The 20,249-nt window shown below is 41.0% G+C and overlaps 1 protein-coding gene across 4 annotated transcripts in view; it reads right to left on the bottom strand.

Annotated features, from left to right (window-relative positions):
• Positions 1 to 6,516: 6,516 nt before the first annotated feature.
• Positions 6,517 to 20,249, bottom strand: part of LOC128703310 (uncharacterized) — a 36,004-nt gene continuing 22,271 nt past the window's right edge. For all 4 annotated transcript variants that reach the window (XM_053797923.2, XM_070085308.1, XM_070085311.1 and 1 more), the window contains one exon: positions 6,517 to 8,962. In XM_053797923.2, the coding sequence (XP_053653898.2) occupies positions 8,375 to 8,962 (588 nt within the window). In that variant the 3' untranslated portion in view covers positions 6,517 to 8,374. The remainder of the gene's footprint in view (positions 8,963 to 20,249) is intronic.

Raw genomic sequence — 20,249 nt, 5'->3', positions numbered from 1 at the left:
CTCGTAAGCTATCTTTTTCACTTTTATCACACCCTTTACTTCATCATTCCACCAATCACTCCTCTTTCCTCCTGCCCCCACCCTCCTATAACCACAAACTTCTGCCCCACATTCTAATACTGCATTTTTAAAACTATTCCAACCCTCTTCAACCTCCCCACTACTCATCTTTGCACTAGCCCACATTTCTGCCAATAGTCGCTTTTATCTCGCCCGAACTAAGTGTTATAGGATAAAAAAAATTTTTTTAGAGTCAGTACTTACCGAGATATGAGGCCGCAAAGTTGGCACTTGGCGATCACCTGGCGGCAACATGGAGCGCTGCCGCTTGCAGAAGTGTTGCCGATATACCTTTTTTTCCATTTTTCATATTTTATATAATTTTAATGTTCTGATAATTACAATTTATAGTAGTTCGTGTCATTTCATAACCAATCTTTGTTCTGACGCTAGTATTAGGTACTGAAATTGTACTCACATTGTCACAAACACATTGACAGGTGGACATTTTCACTTACCTTGGTCATTTACTATTATCTTGGAAGATATACAAAGTATTTATAGGTCCCAGCAATGTTTTGGATATGTGGAAGTATATAATAATAGTGAGGAGGAGGTGGAGGAGAAGGAGAAGGAGGAGGAGAAGAGGAGTATGTAATAATAATAAAATGATAAGTTCCCTTGAAGCATGAAAAACAAAGTCCACCCCTGACAGTGAAGTGATAAGATGAGATAACATTTGATAAGAGTTGACGTTTGATGAGCATTCACAAGGGTGCAGTGATAAGATTTGATAAGAAAAGATTAGGACCTGCTTTGTTTTCGCTGGTACACAAACATGTCTATCTATTTGTCTGTCAAGCTCCCTGTTTATCTGTCTATCTGTCTAGCTCTCTGTCTCTGAGAGAGCCACAAGACTGTATTGTCATCACATTTACTCACATCTTCATGCAGAGTATAGCACTTTGTCTGGATTTTTTGGGTTATCCTAGATAATTTACACTATGTATACATGTATTTATGTGTACCTGTGAGACAGAGATAGACAGACATAGAAAGAGATAGAGAGAGATAGACAAAGACAGAGACAGACAGAGATAAACAGAGATACAGACAGAGATAGACATAGATACAGACAGAGAAACGGGGATAGAGCCAGGCCGCCAGCAGCCGGCAGCCACACAGCTGGCTGCCATGCAGCTGGCCAGCCAGCTAGCCAGCCAGAATTGTTTCTCTTTACTTAGGGCATAGGTTATAAGACATTCTGAAAGGGTGTTGCACAAATATTGCACACGGGTTATTATCAAATTTTTTTTATATTTCCTCGACCACTTGTGGCCACATCCACCTCAAAGCCACTAAACTCACGGTCAAAATCACTCTCCTCTTAAAATGGGAGTGTTTATACTTCATGACATCAGTGAATCCCAGGTGTTTGCTGTGCTGTTTGCTCTAACTGGTGCTCCCACAAGGTACTAAGTTGTCCCAGATTTTTTTAAAACCGCACACACTGAGTGTTAGAACCCATTCTATGCTGACAAGGCATCTCAGGCCATTCGTGCCAAATTTAAAGGCAGGAAAAATAAAACGTATGTATACGTTTGGGGCACTAGCGGTAAAAACGTATATATATGTTTGGACCGTTTACGGGTTAATAACCCTTTGACTGTTTCAGTCGTGTATTTACATCTTACGAGCCAGTGTTTTTGATGTATTAATTTGCATGAATTCTAGCGGCTTCAAATCAAGCGGGACAAAGCCAGTAGGCCTACATGTGAGAGAATGGGTCTGCGTGACGGGTATGCACAGTATGAAAAAAATCGGGGACACATTGGAGCATTGTGGGAATGCCATTTTAGTAGTCCTTGTTCACAATGCCTTGTGGTAAGAAGTACCTTACTCCTCGCTGAATTGGAGGTCTTCTGTCCCTAAGTGATAGTTCAAACAGTGATGGAAGTGCCAGTGAAAGTGAATTCCATGGTTTTCAGGAGGGTGTGACTGAAAGCAGTGCCCAGGATAACATAATTAGTGATGAAAGCCCAGATGACCCACAACCTTCCACCTCTGGTGCTGGGCCGTCTCATTCACGTTCACCCATACCAGGATGAAAGAGGAAACTATTTCCCCGTATACAGGACTCAGATGTAAGCAGTGAAAGTGATAGTGATTTCCAAGCTATTGAAAGCGGTTAGAGTTGTGACAGTGAGGGAGAGTACAGTGGACCCCCGCTTTACGATCACCTCCCAATGCGACCAATTATGTAAGTGTATTAATGTAAGTGCGTTTGTACGTGTATGTTTGGAGGTCTGAAATGGACTAATCTAATTCACAATATTCCTTATGGGAACAAATTCGGTCAGTACTGGCACCTGAACATACTTCTGGAATGAAAAAATATCGTAAACTGGGGGTCCACTGTATTCTCCATTGAAGCGGCAGTATGTACAACGCAGCATACGTTCTGGTAGTGTGCCATATGCCATTCCAAGGCAAAGGAGTAAATCATGGAGTACATTCTGTGGCCCTACACCACGAACTGATAGTGAAGATGATGATATTGTTACAGTGGGGATGAGTAACGTGCGTGGGGCAGCAGGTGGGGGTAGTGGTGGGGGCATTAGTCATGTGGCACCAGCAGCGAGCCACACTGCTAACTCAGCACAGCCACAGTCGGCCTCAACCACTCCCACACTCCCATAACCTGCACAACCACAATCTCCACAGCCACAACCACCTGTCAATATCCAGTACCCACCAGCAGACTGCATCTGGGATTGGCATGAAGGTGCCAATTTTGTTCCCAATCCCCATGACTTTGATGAAACACAAAGTGGAATACGGCCATCGTGTGCACTTGGGAAGAGTGCCACTGAACTGGAATGCTTTGTTATTCTTTGATGAACCCCTGATGGAAATTATTGTCAAGGAAAGCAACACATACTATGAGTACACCATGGCAAGCACAATTTTTTCACCAAGGTCACGGCTACACCAGTGGAAGGACACAACTGTGGCAGAGACGTACCTGTTCTTTGCCACAATAATGCTTATGCCACATGTGTATAAGCACACTGTCACCACATACTAGTTGACAGACTGCCTGATTTCAACCAAAGGTATTACTGATATACCATTGAATCGATTTCTGCTACTGTTACGTATGCTACACTTCTCAGGCAAAACAAGGCCTGACAAATGACAGGTTATATGTTTATGTTTATGTACCTGAAACAAAAGTGCTGTATGTATTTTTTATCCCTCCAGGAAGCTTGTTATTGATGAGTCTGATTTTGTTCAGAGGCAGACTGTCATTCAAGCAGTACATACCAAGCAAGAGGAAATGCATTGGTATAAAGTTATTTGTACTGTGTGTTTGCAAAACTGGTCTGGTTTTGGATATAATTGTGTACAATGGCATTAATACATTGAGAGATACAATGGTACCTCGAGTTACGAACTTAATTCATTCCAGAAGGCTGTTCGAGTGCTGATTCCAAATGAATTTGTTCCCATAAGGAATAATTTGAATTAGATTAATCCATTTCAGACCCCCAAAAATACACTTACAATAGCATTTACAAAAATACACTTGCATAATTGTTCAAGTTGGGAGCTGTTCGAAACTCGAGTTACCATGGTGCCAGGAAGTTATTGGGTATCTCTGGTGATGTGGTTAGAACAATGATGGAACCATATCTTGGTAAGGGACATATATACTGATTTCATACACAAGCCCCTTACTCAGTTACCTCTTGCAAGTGAACATGACAGACGTGTGTGGCACAGTGCATGGAAATCATAAGCACATGCCTAGGTTCGACGCAGGCTCTCACAGTGGTGAGGTACAGACATTTGCTGCCAGTGACATCATGGCATTTCAGTGGCATGACAAACGTGATGTCCCGTTGACATCAGTTCACCGACATGAAATGGCAGACTAGAGAGACCAATGAACTCATTCTAAAACCTGCAGCTGTGATGGACTACAACCTCAGTATGCACTTAGTGGACAAATGTGAAATGCAGATTGGGTTTGCAAGAGTTATAAGTGGTACATAAAACTTTTTTCATCTTCTTGATATATCCATGCTGAATGCTTATAATGTGTATAAGCTGAAGAACAACAACAAACCCAAATATGGTGAATTTTGTTTGTTTGTCAGTCATCAGACAAATAATATTCAAGTACCAAGGAACAACACCTGCAATAGACCAGCACCCACAAAATTATCAGAACATACCCTCTTATCTGAGGCCTGATGATCACTACCCCATACAACTGTCTCCTACTACTACTCAAGAAAACTGCTCAGAAGAGGTGTTACGTCTGTGCACATACCACAAACCTCCCACAAAAACAGACACACTCGTTTTGTGTGAGGAGTGTAAAACACCACTGTGTTTATACCCATGTTTCAAAGAATTCCACAAGCTACAGCAGTTCTAGGGAAAGTGTCCAATGACTGTACATTTGTATATATATATTATAGAATAATAGTAATAAACAGTTTTTTGTATTGTTTGTGTAAACAAGTTTTGTAAACAATATATTGATGAGAACATTTGTGCGCTTATTGTGTTGCATACGAGTGTATATATGTACATTGCACCTTACTTTGGTCTCACAGGCCACATAAGTTACCTGAAAAAATAATGTAGTGGAAAAAACAAGAAACCTTCGAATGGAAGTAAAATGAGAGTTTACTAGGTGAGCAGCATTTGCCACTGTTGCCATATGCAGCTAATTTTCTGCCAACTTTATGCCTCTTATATCTCGGTAAGTACTGATCGCAAAAAAAAAATTTTAGGCTGTTGAGTTCTCTGATGTAATGAAACAAAGATTAGGAATGAAAGCAAAACCTAAACTAAGCAAAATAACAAGCTCTGTAACCTAAAGTCTACCATTTCTCATCCTCATATGGTGCTCATCATTATAGTATGATGAATGGGTGGCATCTGACATAATGCAATGTCCAAAGTAATAGCCTACCTAGGTACATTTGATGAAACAGAAGCTTATACTATAGGCTTGCCTATAGTAGAAACTTAGCCCTTGTGGTTTAGCACTTCTTTTTGATTATAATAATAATAATATATTAGAAACTGCTGGCTGCATCCTAAGTGCCTTCTGGCCTTGTGTGGTGGACAGTTTGTGCCCATCATCCCCCTGCATATTGTCTGTCAGATATTTTCGGCTGTTGATGAATTAATATGGATAGGAGTAAATCACTGGTACGAAAATTGCAGAGAGCCTTGGAATACATAAGGCAGGTCATCAAACTAAATAAATATAGAAGTCAGCAATGTGTGAGTGCCAGTGAGGACCTGGTTGTGTCAGTCCCTTCAGGACAGTGTTTGCTATATGCCCACCCATTAGTACGTCTAGGAAAGCCAAGGAGACCATTGTCAATGATGGTAACTGTACAAACATACCTAGAAATTATTTATGTGCCTGAATTTTTCAGTGTGGTGCAAGGTTTTTATGCAAAACAGTGCTTGCCATACCGCAAAATCTGCTGTTCAGTAACTTTGAAGTACCTTTCTTTGATGACCAACCAGGAAGCTTCTCAGATGTTAACCCCATTGAGAACCTCTGGGCTGAGAAAGATTTGCTACTAAGGAAAGGATATCAGCCCACTCCCACAGTTTTAGAATACTGTCCACGAGTCTTGGAGGAATTTAGCCCATGACAATCTGCAAAATGTGTGTGAATTGTTTCCTAAATGATTGAAGTATGTCCTAAGATGCAAGTGATGACCTTTTTTGTTTGTGATTTTAGAAGGGGCCAATGCAGTTTATGACGAGTACTGCTTGAGCTGTGGGAGGGTATAGGAGGGATGCTTGAGCTGTGGGAGGGGATATAGGAGGGAGTGCTTGAGCTGTAGGAGAAAATAAATGAGGGTATAATGAGGGGGGTGTTTGGGCTGTGGGAGGGGATTAGCAGAGGCTAGGTATAGAACAGGGTGCTTGTGTTGTGGGAGGGAACGAGATAAGGAAGCCATTGTGGGTGAGAGGGAAAAATGGTGGGCAGTGTTTAGTCATGACAAGTGAACATGGTATTAGGAAGATTAGCTGGATAAATAAACTTAAATTTCTATATGGAATTGGATAATTTCAATAGGAAACACAATAATTGCCTGAAGTTTGTCCCTGACCAGCCAAGCCATGGTACATACATTGGACTGCCTGCACTTAGCACCAACAGCCTTGTTGATGAGGCCATCAAGCAGGATTCTTGGTTTGGGACTGCTCCATGGAGGGAGTGACTCCTGGAATGGTCTTAAGTAACCTTCAGGTAAAGAAATTTTTCATTGGTATCTAGTATCCTTGGAAAATTGAGGTGGAAGTAGTGTAGTAGTGAACTGTTGTGGGTAAGATTGTCATAGTTTTGCTTCACTATTATTTCCTAGGTTTGTATTCCCTCACTCGAAGAAATTAGGTATACTTGTGTGTACTAGCTTCTAATGTTTATTCACAAGCAAACTTTGGTTAAACTTGTTGCAAGAAAACACAAGATTGATAAAAACAGTTTTATTACTTCACAACACAGTAGGTAACGCGCACCGTTGACGGCAGAGCTCAGCCTTCCTTGTAGCCAACCAGCCAACACTTGCTTGTACATGTTGCTTGTTCACACTCTCTCTCTCTCTCTCTCTCTCTCTCTCACACACACACACACTTCATACATACATGACAAGTATGATGGGTAATACAGCCATAACTTGTGTTATATGTGGGCAAGTGTTGGCAGGCTGTGTTCTGAGACATGACCTTAGCTGCTGCCAATGAACAAATAATGCAGAAATACACACTAAATTATTAATACAACAAATCTAGAGAACACAGTATGGAACAGAGAATTATGAAATACTGTATATAGTGTATTAACAAATATTACATTCTTTCAGAAAAATATACATATAGAAACAGAGCAGAATACATGTAACTCTGAATGTATGCTTGTTTATTTTGTAGTACAACAGTCTGAGGACACAGTATAGTTATACGTATCTTGTATTTGTCAGTGCAGGAGTGAATAATTAGCCAAACAGGAATAAAGTGATAACATTTAAGAAAAAGTAATACTTGGGTAAGAAATGTGAAGCAAGTAAACAAGTCTATGTATATGTAGAAAAAACTATATTTTACATATTAAATAAAGATTATGAAAAGTGAGGACATAAACATTAACATATATATAGTGATTATAATTTTAAAGACAACAGGACCAGGATATTTTGCTTCTGTTTTGTATGTCAGCCCATCTTCTAAAATCTGTAATATGACTATAGTATAATTTTGCTTTAAGAAATGTTAACATGGTGATAAGTTACCAAAGTTATTTTGTGGAGAAGCAAAATTATACATTTTGGAATCCGAATTCTTTTCTATTATTTTTTTTAGAAACTAACTTTTGGTTAATTATATCAATAGTTTAAGTTGCTGATTATCTTGTTTATTTGCCCATTGATATTTGGCTGTTTCATGTAATTATTACCTTGTTAAAAATGTAGCACTAAACCCGTGTGGGTTATACATTACTGGTGCTTCATGAAAGAGACAGTAGCAACTGCCTGACATGAAACTTTAGTAGCTTGACTTAGTCAGATGCTTTCAGAAATAATTTGCATATATAGAGCAACACAGTCAACAGAAGCAGAGCTCATCTCCAGCTGCTTGAAACAGAACTAAAAATAAGTTAACAAAAGCTCTTCAGAAATTGAAATAACAGTTTAAACAATAATACATTAAATATACCTTGTCCTTAGCAATTAGATGCATTCTATGTAATGCAAGTTATCTTAACAGATTGACACGAACTTTATATAGGCTGTCTATAAAACTACGAATACAATGACTGGATGTAGCATAGACAAAGTTTTTATTTAGGTGTATGACCCATATGGGTTTAGTGCTAGTTCACTAATATAATAATCTGTCTTCTATAGGGAAAGTTACCGAGTGACAATAGGTGAGGCAATTCCATATTCACACTCAGCAATGCACGTGAAGGAGCAATGTACTCACCTGTGAAATTGAGTGGACAAACACATTGGCAAGTAATATATGAAGTGGATCTCCAGCTAAAATATGGAAGAGCACTATGACCTGAACCACTTCAGATATAATGTAACTAGCTATCAAAAATGACTTATTGGTGTATAAAATAAACCTGGTGCTCTCTCTTTACTGAATGCCAATAATCAGGCAGCTTTTAATAACTTACATACATGTTAAATTCAACAAGTGCCATAATAACTTTACAGATTAATGTAAAGCCTTAGCTAGTCCTGAAGTAGTGCAGTATAACTACTGTACATTAGTCTAAAATGGCAACTTAATGAAATGATTGGTTCAAAAGACAAGAACTAATTTAACGACCTGGTGTATATAACGGAGAAGGGACAGATGGTTTCTCGACTGTATATAAGGGAGAGTCATACAAGGATGAGACTGGTGCAGGTGTGACTGCAGGCTTAGAAGGCAGTGGAAGAGGTGCCAGAGTGACCTGAGCAGCAAATTTAGACAGGTCCAGTGATGGGAGGGTGATCTGGGGAATGACAGGCAGCTGGAGCTGTGGTAAAGTGATGGGAGGTGGTGGTGGGAAGTTGGCAGTGGAGGCAACTCTTATCAGGTCTCCGACTCCTGTACCTAACGCAGAAGCTATGCCTCCAGCAGACTCTATAAATGCCCCACCAACTCTCACGCCAGCGTTGAAGGCAGTGGCACCAACATCCAGCCCAGAGGCACCGAGTTTAGCAATGATTCGTCCCTTCAGGGCCAGGGTATCTTGTATCAGCCGGATGAAGATTTCCAAGGCATCCCTCAGGATATCATTCTTGGCTGCAAAGATGTCTCCTAAATCATCGGCAGACTCGGCTAGGACATCACTAATGGCATAGGTCAGGGGCTGACTGGCACGAATTACCTCTGACAGTACACGAGCCTTTATGCTGGGCACCTGAAATGTGCAACAATCATTTCTTAATCTTTCATGAAGAGTTTATAATGGGAATGAGCACTAAATGAGCCTTAAAATATTGCTACAAATGAACAAACTGATTCCTGGTAAGATGATTTAGAAACAACCACTAACAATGTTACCTATTGGTACTTATCACTAATAAGAGAAAGTATTGGTAAGTTTGTTTGTTTGCAAAGGACCTATCAGAACATATAACTAATTACAAAGATCTATCAGTTGATACAATTACAGTGGACCCCCGGTTTACGATCAGCTCCCAATGCAACCCATTATGTAAGTGTATTTATGTAAGTGCGTTTGTATGTGTATGTTTGGGGGTCTGAAATGAACTAATCTAATTCACAATATTCCTTATGGGAACAAATTCGGTCAGTACTGGCACCTGAACATACTTCTGGAATGAAATATCGTAAACCGGGGGTCCACTGTACTTGTAAGAGGATCCATCAACTTATCATGGCTACTTAAGAAATTTATTATCAATGAGAATGACATATGAGAAGATAATTGATCCATAACAAAAATTTAAGTAGCCAAACCTGCCCCTTTAGTTAGTAATTTTTATAAAACCCCATTACAAGTACATAAGCATCAGCAAGAGTAACAACCACTAGATGACACTTGTGTCAGTAGTGTTACTGATTCCCTATGTGATACACTTGTGTAGTTATCCCCAGCATGTTAGTACTGGGTACTGTACTCATACCAACCGTTACTGATTCACAGCCTCCCTGCGTGAATCACTAACTAAATCACTGTTACTGCTGACCTAGTATGATCTGAATGCTGCTCGCCCTCCGGGCACTCGCAGCTCAGTTCAAGTCGAGATGATAGAGGAGGCAGGTCAAGCTTGGCATTCCCCTTCTTTTACCTGGAATGTTCTTTCTTGACAGAAGGCCCAAACAAAAGGAACATCTTTCTTAAACTCTAAAAGAAAAGCTAACATCTGCTCCAATCTTGAAATTTCCAGATTTTTCTAAGCCTTTCTATCTGACAACTGATGCTAGTTCAATTGGCATAGGTGCCATACTAGCTCAGAAGATTGATGGCAAGTACAACAGTTGAATTTGCTAGCCGCATCCTTATGAAGGATAGACGTAATTTTACAGTAACTGAGCAAGAAGCTTTAGCAATAGTATGGTCTTTACAGCACTCCGAGACATTATATATCAGTACTCTGTTCATGTCTTGGCAGACCATGCTCCACTTTTATTCCTGAACAATCTACTGGAAGGTTAGCCAGATGGACCTTGACTATCCAAGAGTTCAATCCTACCTTTAAACACTTACCTGGTAAGTCAAGTGTTGTTGCAGATGCTTTATCATAACATGTTAGTATAGTAACAGCAAACCCTCCATTTAGTGCAGAAGACATAAAGAATGCTCAAAGAACAGATCCCATGTGGTCTGGTGGGATTTGATTCCTGTTCCAGGAAAATCTTATTCTGACTGTGAAGCCAGCAGTACCCATCAGTGACTGTCATGAACCACGAATTTCTGTATTGCACAGCCGAGCTGGGTACTCCAAGCAGACAGGTATACCAGTTAGTGATTCCACAGTCACTAGTGAATGTAGCCTTACAGCTAGTTCATGATGTACAAGGTGTTGTGCACCCTCTTATGGATCATTCAGTAAAACAAACCAAATTTAAATACTTTTGGCCTCTTACAGCAACTGATATACCTGAGTATGTTAAGAAATGTAGTGCCTGCATGCAACACAAAAGCAATGTTAATGGTCCTAATCCTATCCAGGTGTATCCAACTACTAGCAAACCCTAGGAAAGAGTTGTGCTAGATCTGTTAACTAATTTCCAATGTTCCCTCCAGGGCAACAAACATTTGTGTTGTGATGGATCATTTCACCAGATATTGTTAGCTCCTATTGCAGATAAGACTGCCGAGATAGTAGCTAAAGCGTTTGAAGAACACATCTGCAGGTATACTACTCCTAAGTCCCTAGTAACCTATAATGGAGGTGAATTCTGTAATGAGATTCTTGAAAATTTGTGTACGTTGTACAAGATCTCTAAATCAACCATTGTTCATCATCCTGCCAGTAATGGGTTAGTGGAATGCACTCATAAGAAAGTACGTACTTGATGTCTTGAGAGCCACTATTAATCCCATTAGTGAAACTTGAGATGAAGTTATACCTGATTATCAGTGTGCCATAAATTCTGCTTAAAATGCTTCTTAAGGGGACACTTCACATTATGCGTTGTACGGTGTAGATAAGCATTTGCCTTACGAGTTGTTATATTTAAAATATATTCATCTGCACAGGTTTCCATTTAACCCCAACTCTACTAGGGTGTGATTTACATATGCAGAATGGTTATCTCTGGGAAGATCCAACTCTGTTGCAATGGCTAACACATCCAAGTGGGTCAGTGCTATTTCAACCAGGTAGAGCCCATCCACTTCACTGGATCAATCCATTCCTCCAATAGAGAGACTTAGCTCCCACTAATTTCCCAGACGAGGCGAGATGGGGGTATAATGAACTTATTGTCCCATTGTATCCTACTTGAACCTGGTACCAGACCTATTTATATACCTGTGTACAGAATGCCTCATTCACAAGTTGCTGTTGCAGAAGAATTGATCGATCAGATGCTTGATGATGGAGTTATTGCACCTAGCAAGTCACCCTGGAATGCACCCTTGATTCTAGTACCTAAGAAGGATGGTACTTGGAGCCCAGTGATTGACTTTAGGAAGTTAAATGCAAAAACTATTCCAGATCGCTTCCCACTTCCTGTACTTGGTGACCTTTTATGTTACATCATAGTTTTTTCGACCCTGGACTTGTTACAAGGGTTTTGATAAGTCCCTCTTCACGAGGACAGCCAAGAGTTAACCTCATTTTCCACTCCTACAGGTCATTATCACTTCCTCTGCATGGCCTTTGGTTTATGATCTTCACCTGTCACATTCTCTAATATCTTTAGAGGCCTCATAGGTAATGCACTTATGGTGTACTTAGATGTAATTGTCATGTCTGAAGACATGGATATGCACTTGAAAAGACTTGATGTAGGACATGGTAAGCTTGAAGCCAATTTAAAGATCAAACTGTCTAAATGTAAAAATTTCAGATTAGAAATCAAGTTTCTTGGTCATGTTGTCACTTCTAGAGGGGTTACGACTGACCAAAGTAAAGTAACTGCAGTATTAATTTTTCCATCTCCCAAAACTGCTGATGACGTAAGATCCTTTGTGGGCTTAGCAGGTTTCATAGATCTTTCATTGCCATTATTTCTTCCATAGCAGCTCCTCTGAGTTGCTTAAGAATGATGCTCCTTTCGTTTGGACCTTCTGTCAAGAAAGAGCATTCCGAACTCTAAAAGAAAAGCTAACATCTTCTCCAATTTTGAAATTTTCTGATTTTTCTAAGCCCTTCTATCTGACAACTGATGCTAGTTCAATTGGCATAGGTGCCGTACTAGTTCAGAAGATTGATGGCGAGTACAATGCAGCTGCATTTGCTAGCAGAGTTCTTACGAAGGCTGAATGTAATTATACAGTAACTGAGCAAGAAGTTTTAGTAATAGTATGGTCTTTAAAGCCCTTCTGCGACATTATATGTCAGTACTCTGTTTATGTCTAGACAGACCGTGCTCCACTGATACCTTTATTCCTGAAGAATCCACTGGAAGGTTAGCCAGATGGACCTTGACTATCCAAGAGTTCAATCCTACATTTGAACACTTACCTGGCAAGTCAAATGTCACAGATGCTTTATCGCGATATGTCAGTATAGTAACGGCAAACCCTTCATTTAGTGCAGAAGACAAAGAATGCTTTGAGAATAGATCCCATGTGGTCTGGTGTGATTCGATTCCTGCTCCAGGAAGATCTTATTCTGACTGTGAAGTCACCAACACCCATCTGTGACTGTCATGAATCATGAATAACCCCGAATTACTCTATGGCACAGCCAAGCTGGGTACTCCTAGCAGACCGGTGTACCAGTTAGTAATTCCACAGTCACTAGTGAATGTAGCCTTACAGTTAGTTCACGATGTACCAGGTGTTGCACACCCTGGTATGGATTGTTCTGTAAAATAAGCCAGATTGAAATATTTTTGACTTCGTATGGCAACTGATATTTCTGAACATGTTAAGAAATGTGTCTGCATGCAACACAAATTCAATGGGATAGAGTTGTGCTAGATCTGTTAACTAATTCTAATGTTCTCTCCAAGGCAACAAACATCTGAGTGTTATGGTTGAACATTTCACCGAATATTGCAAGTTAGTTCCTATTGCAGATAAGACTGCTGAGACAGTAGCTAAAGCATTTAAAGAACGCATCATCTGCAATCATACAACTCCTAAGTCCCTAGTAAGAGATAATGGAGGTGAATTCTGTAATGAGATTCTTGAAAATTTGCGTACTTTGTACAAAATCTCTAAATCTACCATTGCTCCCCATCATCCTGCCAGTAATGGGTTAGTGGAACTAACCAATAAAAAAGCACTTGATGTCTTGAGAGCCACTATCAATCCCAACAGTGAAACTTGGGATGAAGTTATACCTGATGTTCAGTGTGCCATAAATTCTGCTTACAATGTTTCTATAGGTGACATTATGTGTTGTACAGTGTAGATAAGTATTTGCTTATGAGTTGTTGTATTCTAACCCAAAACAAAATTACAACCCTCATGATTTCATAGCAACTCGTACCAGCTTATCTCAAAGTGTTTTTGGAAGATTCCGTGAAACACTTCATAAATCAAAATCAGAATTTACAAGAGTCACTAATGCTCGAGCAAAGCCGACCAAAATTAAAGTAGGTTCGAGAGTTATGTTGACTAACTGTAACAAAACATCTGCAATGCCTAAGGTCGATCAAAAGTTTGTTGGTCCTTATCGAGTAGTTGAGCATATCAATGGCAATAAGTATAAGGTTAGAAAAACCGTGGCACTCACAATGACCCAAGTTGATCTACTTATCTACATAAACACCCGTAAGTCCGTGTCCGCAACACTGCCACCAATTGTTGAATGGGGTTCAATCACAGATTAGCGAATAAACACACATGATGGGTGGCTTTGTAACTTATATTAACGGTAAAATAAGGGGAATGCCAATCCTGACCTGCCTCCTCTCTATCGTCTCTACTTGAACTGAGCTGCCGAGTGCCTGGAGGGCAAGTGGCATTCAAATCATACTAGGTCAGCAGTAACGTTCAGTGATAGTCAGTGATTCGTGCAGGGAGGTGGTGAATCAGTAACGGTTGGTATGAGTACATTCCCCAGTACTAACATACTGGGGATAACTACACAAGTATATCACATAGGGAATCAGTAACACTACTGACACTTGTCAGTAGATATGACTTGCCAATAAATTAGTTCTAATTATGGTTTACCAGCATGTATACACTGAATTTCATCTTCATGCAAAATTAAAACTTGAAAGATGTACATCAGTGACGTCCATCCCTAGAGAATAATAAGAATTTAGTGGGGGAAAGGGAATAAACAGCAGCAACAGCTTACAAGATAAAATTCACTACGCATTACACACAAAAATAAAAAAAAAATCTTTCAAAATTTGAAGTTATCAACATATACAAGTTTGTATTAATGAGCACTCTTAGACTTCAAAAACATCTAGTGCTTATAAAATATCTCGTGTATCAGAAGTAACCTCTTGCTGCTTACCTGGAGGGTGCTCCGGGGGTCAACGCCCCCGTGGCCTGATCCATGACCAGGCTTTCCGGTGGATCAGGGCCTGATCAACCATTCCATTACTGCTGGCCGCATGCAAACCTACTTACAAACCACATCCCGGCTGGTCAGGTATTCACTTTAGGTGCCTGTCCAGCTCCCTCATGAAGACAGCCAGGGGTCTATCGGTAATCTCCCTTATGTATGCTGAGAGGCAGTTGAACAGTCTTGGGCCCCTGACACTCATGGAACCCGTTTTTCATTGGGGTGATGTAGCACTGCCTACCCAGTTTTTTTTTTCCTTTCATAGGGAGGTGATTTCTGTGTGCAAATTTGGGACTAGTCCCTCTAGGATTTTCCAAGTGTATATTATGATATAGCTTTCTCACCTGCATTCCAAGGAGTACAGTTCTGGGGACTTCAAGTGTTTCTGGTAATTTAAATGCTTTATTGTACTTATACATGCAGTGAAAGTTATCTGTATATTCTCCAGGTCAGCATTTTCGCTTGCCTTGAAAGGGAAGGGAGAGGGCGTTTTGGAGGATGAAAGAAAAATCACTTAACTTGATGTAGACAAGCTCCTTCGCTGTATAACCTCTCTGTCTCTAACTTCTCCATGAAGAGGTTGGCGAGCAAAGCACTGAGTGGGCTGCCCATTGCCATCTCAAAGCTTAGTGATATTGTATATATGGACTTCAGTAAGGCTTTCGATAAAGTTCCACACCAGAGGCTATTGAGGAAAGTTAAGGCACACGGAATAGGAGGAGAATTTTTTTCCTGGGTAGAGGCATGGCTGACAAATAGGCAGCAGAGAGTTTGCATACATAGGGAGAAATCAGAATGGGGGCACGTCACAAGCGGTGTTCCTCAGGGGTCAGTGTTTGGCCCATTGTTGTTCACAATTTACATAAACGACATAGATGAGGGAATAAATAACGACATAGATGAGGGAATAAATAGCGACATAAGCAAATTTGCTGATGACACCAAAAAGGCCGTCCAATTCATTCTAATGAGGACACTATGAACCCCAGGATGATTTGAATAGACTGATGCAATGGTCGGAGAAGTGGCAGATACAGTTTAATATTGACAAATGCAAAGTTCTAAATGTTGGACAGTTAAATAACCATGCCACATATAAACTAAATAATGTAGATCTTAATACTACTGATTGCGAAAAGGATTTAGGAGTTCTGGTTAGCAGTAATCTAAAACCAAGACAACAGTGCATTAGTGTTTGCAATGAAGCTAACAGAATTCTTGGCTTCATAGCTAGAAGTATAAATAATAGAAGTCCTCAGGTTGTTCTTCAACTCTATATACCCTTGGTTAGGCCTCATTTAGACTATGCTGCTCAGTTCTGGTCACCGTATTACAGAATGGACATAAATGCTCTGGAAAACGTACAGAGGAGGATGACAAAGATGATCCCATGTATCAGAAATCTTCCATATAAGGATAGACGGAGGGCCCTGAATCTGCACTCTCTCGAAAGGCGTAGAATTAGGGAGGATATGATCGAGGCGTATAAATGGAAAACAGGAATAAATAAAGGGGATGTAAATAGCGTGCTGAAAATTTCCAGCCAAGACAGGACTCGCAGCAATGGTTTCAAGTTAGAAAAATTCAGATTCAGGAAGGATATAGGAAAGCACTGGTTTGGTAATAGAGTTGTGGATGAGTGGAACAAACTCCCGAGTACAGTTATTCAGGCTTAAACGTTGTGTAGTTTTAAAAATAGGTTAGATAAATATATGAGTGGGTGTGAGATGGACCTGACTAGTTTGTGCTGCTGGATCTGGTGCCGTGCTCATTCCTTGAGTGGAGGTGGACAGACTGGGTGGGTCATTGGGATTATCGGGGGGGATGGGGTCATGGACCTGCTCCGCATTGGTCAGTAGGCCTGGTGCAGTGTTCCTTCTTTCTTATGTTCTTATCCTGATACTTGGAGAAGTTAAAATTGACACAGAAATCCATTAGATTGACGAAATCCTGGAGAGGTAATGGGAAGTCATTGTTATCGGTGAGCCTCTACCTGGAGAGGGTTTCGGGGGTCAACGCCCCCGCAGCCCGGTCTGTGACCAAGCCTCATGGTGGATCAGGGCCTGATCAACCAGGCTATTTCTGCTGGCCGCATTAACCACAACCCAGCTGATCAGGTACTGACTTTAGGTTCCTGTCCAGCACAGTCTTGAAGACAGCCAGGAGTTTATTGGTAATCTCCCTTATGTATGCTAGGAGGCAGTTGAACAGTATCGGGCCCCTGACACTTGTGTTATCTCTTAGCATACTCGTGGCTCCCCAGCTTTTCATTGGAGGGATATTGCACTGTCTGCCGAGTCTTTTGCTTTCGTAGGAAGTGATTTTCATGTGCAAATTTGGTACTAATTCCTCTAGGATTTTCCAAGTGTATATTATCATGTATCTTTCTCACCTACATTGCAGGGAATACAAGTCAAGGAACTTCAACCGTTCCCAGTAATTTAGGTATTTTATTGTACTTATGTGTACCGTGAAGGTTCTCTGTACAGTCTCCTGGTCAGCAGTTTCACCTGCTTTGAAAGGTGTCATTAGTGTACAGCAAAATTCCAGCCTAGAGATTATTATAATCAAAAGAAGCGCTAAACTGCAAGGGTTATCCAGCTTAGAGAGAACAAGCGATTTCAAAAGAATCATCATGGGCTTGGCGTCCCTAGTTTCGAAGGTTCTCAATATCCATCCTATCATATTTCTAGCAGATGTGGTAGATACATTGTTGTGATCTTTGAAAATGAGATTCTCTGACATTATCACTCCCATGTACTTCACATTAGTTTTTCACTCTACTGTGTGGTTTGAATTTGTTTTATCTTCCTATATACATAGATTTTATTTCCTGAGTTTCCCATATCAGAGTAATAGAAAATTGTCTTCGTTGCACTTAACATTGCTTTCTACGTCCCATTTAAAGATTTGGTTGATGTCCACTTTGGAGTCTTGCAGTGTCTTCGATGGCATACGCTGTCATGCAGACTTGGGTGTCATCTGCAAAGGAAGACACGGTGCTGTGGCTGACATCCTTCTCTATGTCAGATATGAGGAATAGGATGGGAGTGGGTATACTGTGCCTTGTGGAACAGCGTTTGACTGTAGCCGCCTCAGACTTTACTGTTACTCTTAGTGTTCTATTTGTTAGGAAGTTACAGATCCATCTACCAACTTTTCCCGTTGTTCCTTTATCACGCATTTTGTGAGCTCTTACACCATAGTCGCACTTGTTAAAGGCTTTTGTAAAGTCTGTGTACACTGCATTTTGTTTGTCCTCTAGGGCATCCAAGATCTTGTCATAGTGATCCAGTAGTTGGGACAGGAAGAAATGGCCTGTTTTAAACTCATGTTGTCTTGGGTTGTGTAACTGATGGGTATTTAGAAGGGTGGCGATCTTACTTCTTAGAACCCTTTCAAAGATTTTTATATTGGAGTTAGCACTATTGGCCTGCCCCTTTTGTGGAGCCGGGCTATGTGTGTTTAAAGTGACTGTAGGATAACCCCTTTGCCCATGCTCCCTCTCCACAGAATGCTAAAGGCACTCTAGTCTGGGTCTGGGGCAGAGTGCATTGGTATATCATTTAGTGCCTTTTAGAAGTCGTGTGGTGTTAGGATATCAGAGATGTTTGAACTGACCAAATTTTGAGCCTGTCAAATTCATTTAGGTTGTTGACTCAGGCTGGTTAGCGGCTCACTAAGCACCGAGTCATACTGGGCCTTTAGTATCTTACTCGTTTCCTTGGTGTCATCAATGTAAGACCCATCTCGTCTAAGCAGGGTTCCAATACTGGATGTTGCTTTCGCATTAGATTTGGCCTAAGATTTTTTTTTTCAGTTTCATTGATGGCTTTTAGTTCTTCCTTAAGTTTAAGTTCGACATTTGCTATTTCTCTGCCCAGTGCTTCCCTTTGCATTTCAGACATACTGGCTCCTTTCTGCAGCTCCGATTCTTCGCCTTCGCCTGTATAGGGAGCGTCTCCCTCTTTCTAGTTTATATCTTCTCCTTTTTCTTAAAGGAAGATGCCTTGAGCATACCTCAAGTGTCACAGAGTTCATTCTTTCTAGGCAGAGGTTTGGATCTATGTTTAGGATATCTTCACAGCTTGTTTAATTTACGACATGGTTGTCTCCGAATATTTATGGCAGCATCAGTAGGAACATTTGCGAAAAGAGCTGCGACAGCGAAGGAAGCCATGCTTTTCTTGACATTCAGGTTGGAAATGCGAGAGAAAAGGTCACCCGAGTGTTTGAGGTTTGCCCGACTAAACAGTGCCTAGAAGAACCAAAAGGTATTTGGCAAAGTGACCAGCTAATGTGTCTAGGGCACTCCCTGTGTCCAATGATAGTTCATAGTTGGTCTTAGGACATAAAGGTGGGCTGGTTTTGGAGTGTTAGCAAAGAATTATTAGTAGTAATAGTGGAGGTAGTCTAAGAACAAACGAGAAGCTCTGCAGCAGAGCTAATGGCCCACGAGATTAAGACAAAATCCTAGTGGGACAAAACTCCCATAGAACAGAACCCACAGGAAAGGCAATGAAAATATAGAAAAGGTGAAGGAGAGGAGATAAGAGGGAGGAGGAGGAGATAAAGAGCATGTTAATCATTTATTCTTTCTAGGCTGGAATACTGTTGTACATTAACATCCCCATTCAAGGCAGATGAAAATGCAGAGCTAGAGAATGTACAGACAATCTTTACTGCACGTATGAGTTCCATCAAACACCTTAACTACTGGGAGCGCCTGGAAGCACTTGACTCGTACTCACTAGAGCGCAGGCGAGAGAGATATATCATAATCTACACCTGGAAGATTCTGGAGGGACTGGTTCCTAATATGCACACAGCAATCACTCCCTACGAAAGCAAAAGACTTGGCAGGCGATGCAACCCACCCCCAGTGAAAAGTAGGGGCGTCACTGGTACACTAAGAGAAAACACAATAAGTGTCCGGGGCCCAAGACTGTTCAACAGCCTCCTACCAGCAATAAGGGGCATTACGGGAAGACCCCTGGTTGTCTTCAAGAGGGAGCTGGACAGATACCTAAAGACGGTGCCGGATCAGCCGGGCTGTGGTTCGTACGTTTGATTGCGTGCGGCCAGCAGTAACAGCCTCGTTGATCAGGCCCTGGTTCACCGGGAGGCCTGGTCGTGGACCGGGCCGCGGGGGCGTTGATCCCCGGAATACCCTCCAGGTAGACTCCAGGTAAGGTCAGAACAACTGGCATTGTAATGAGAAAGGAAAGCGTCTACAGGGACAAAGCCAAGGCTAAGACTGATGTTAGGAAAGCTGTGTATAAGGGACGCGTCAGCAAGAGGGCATCTGTGAAGGTTAGAAGGGTAATCAGTTTTGGCAGAGGACCAGTTAATAGGATGACTTGTCACCTCTAACATGAGAGAAAAGAGCGTTGTTAATGTAGGCAAGGCTAACACAAATTTTGTGTTCTTTACGTCAGAAAGAGCAGCCAATTTCTCCAAAGTATTGGAGAAGACTAAGAGGAGCAGAAAGTGGAGTAGACTTCGGAAGCATCAATGACAGTAGAAGAGGTACTG

This window comes from Cherax quadricarinatus, chromosome 15 (assembly GCF_038502225.1).
Source record: "Cherax quadricarinatus isolate ZL_2023a chromosome 15, ASM3850222v1, whole genome shotgun sequence".
Lineage (NCBI taxonomy): Eukaryota > Metazoa > Arthropoda > Malacostraca > Decapoda > Parastacidae > Cherax > Cherax quadricarinatus.
This window is presented reverse-complemented; position numbering and strand designations above follow the sequence as displayed.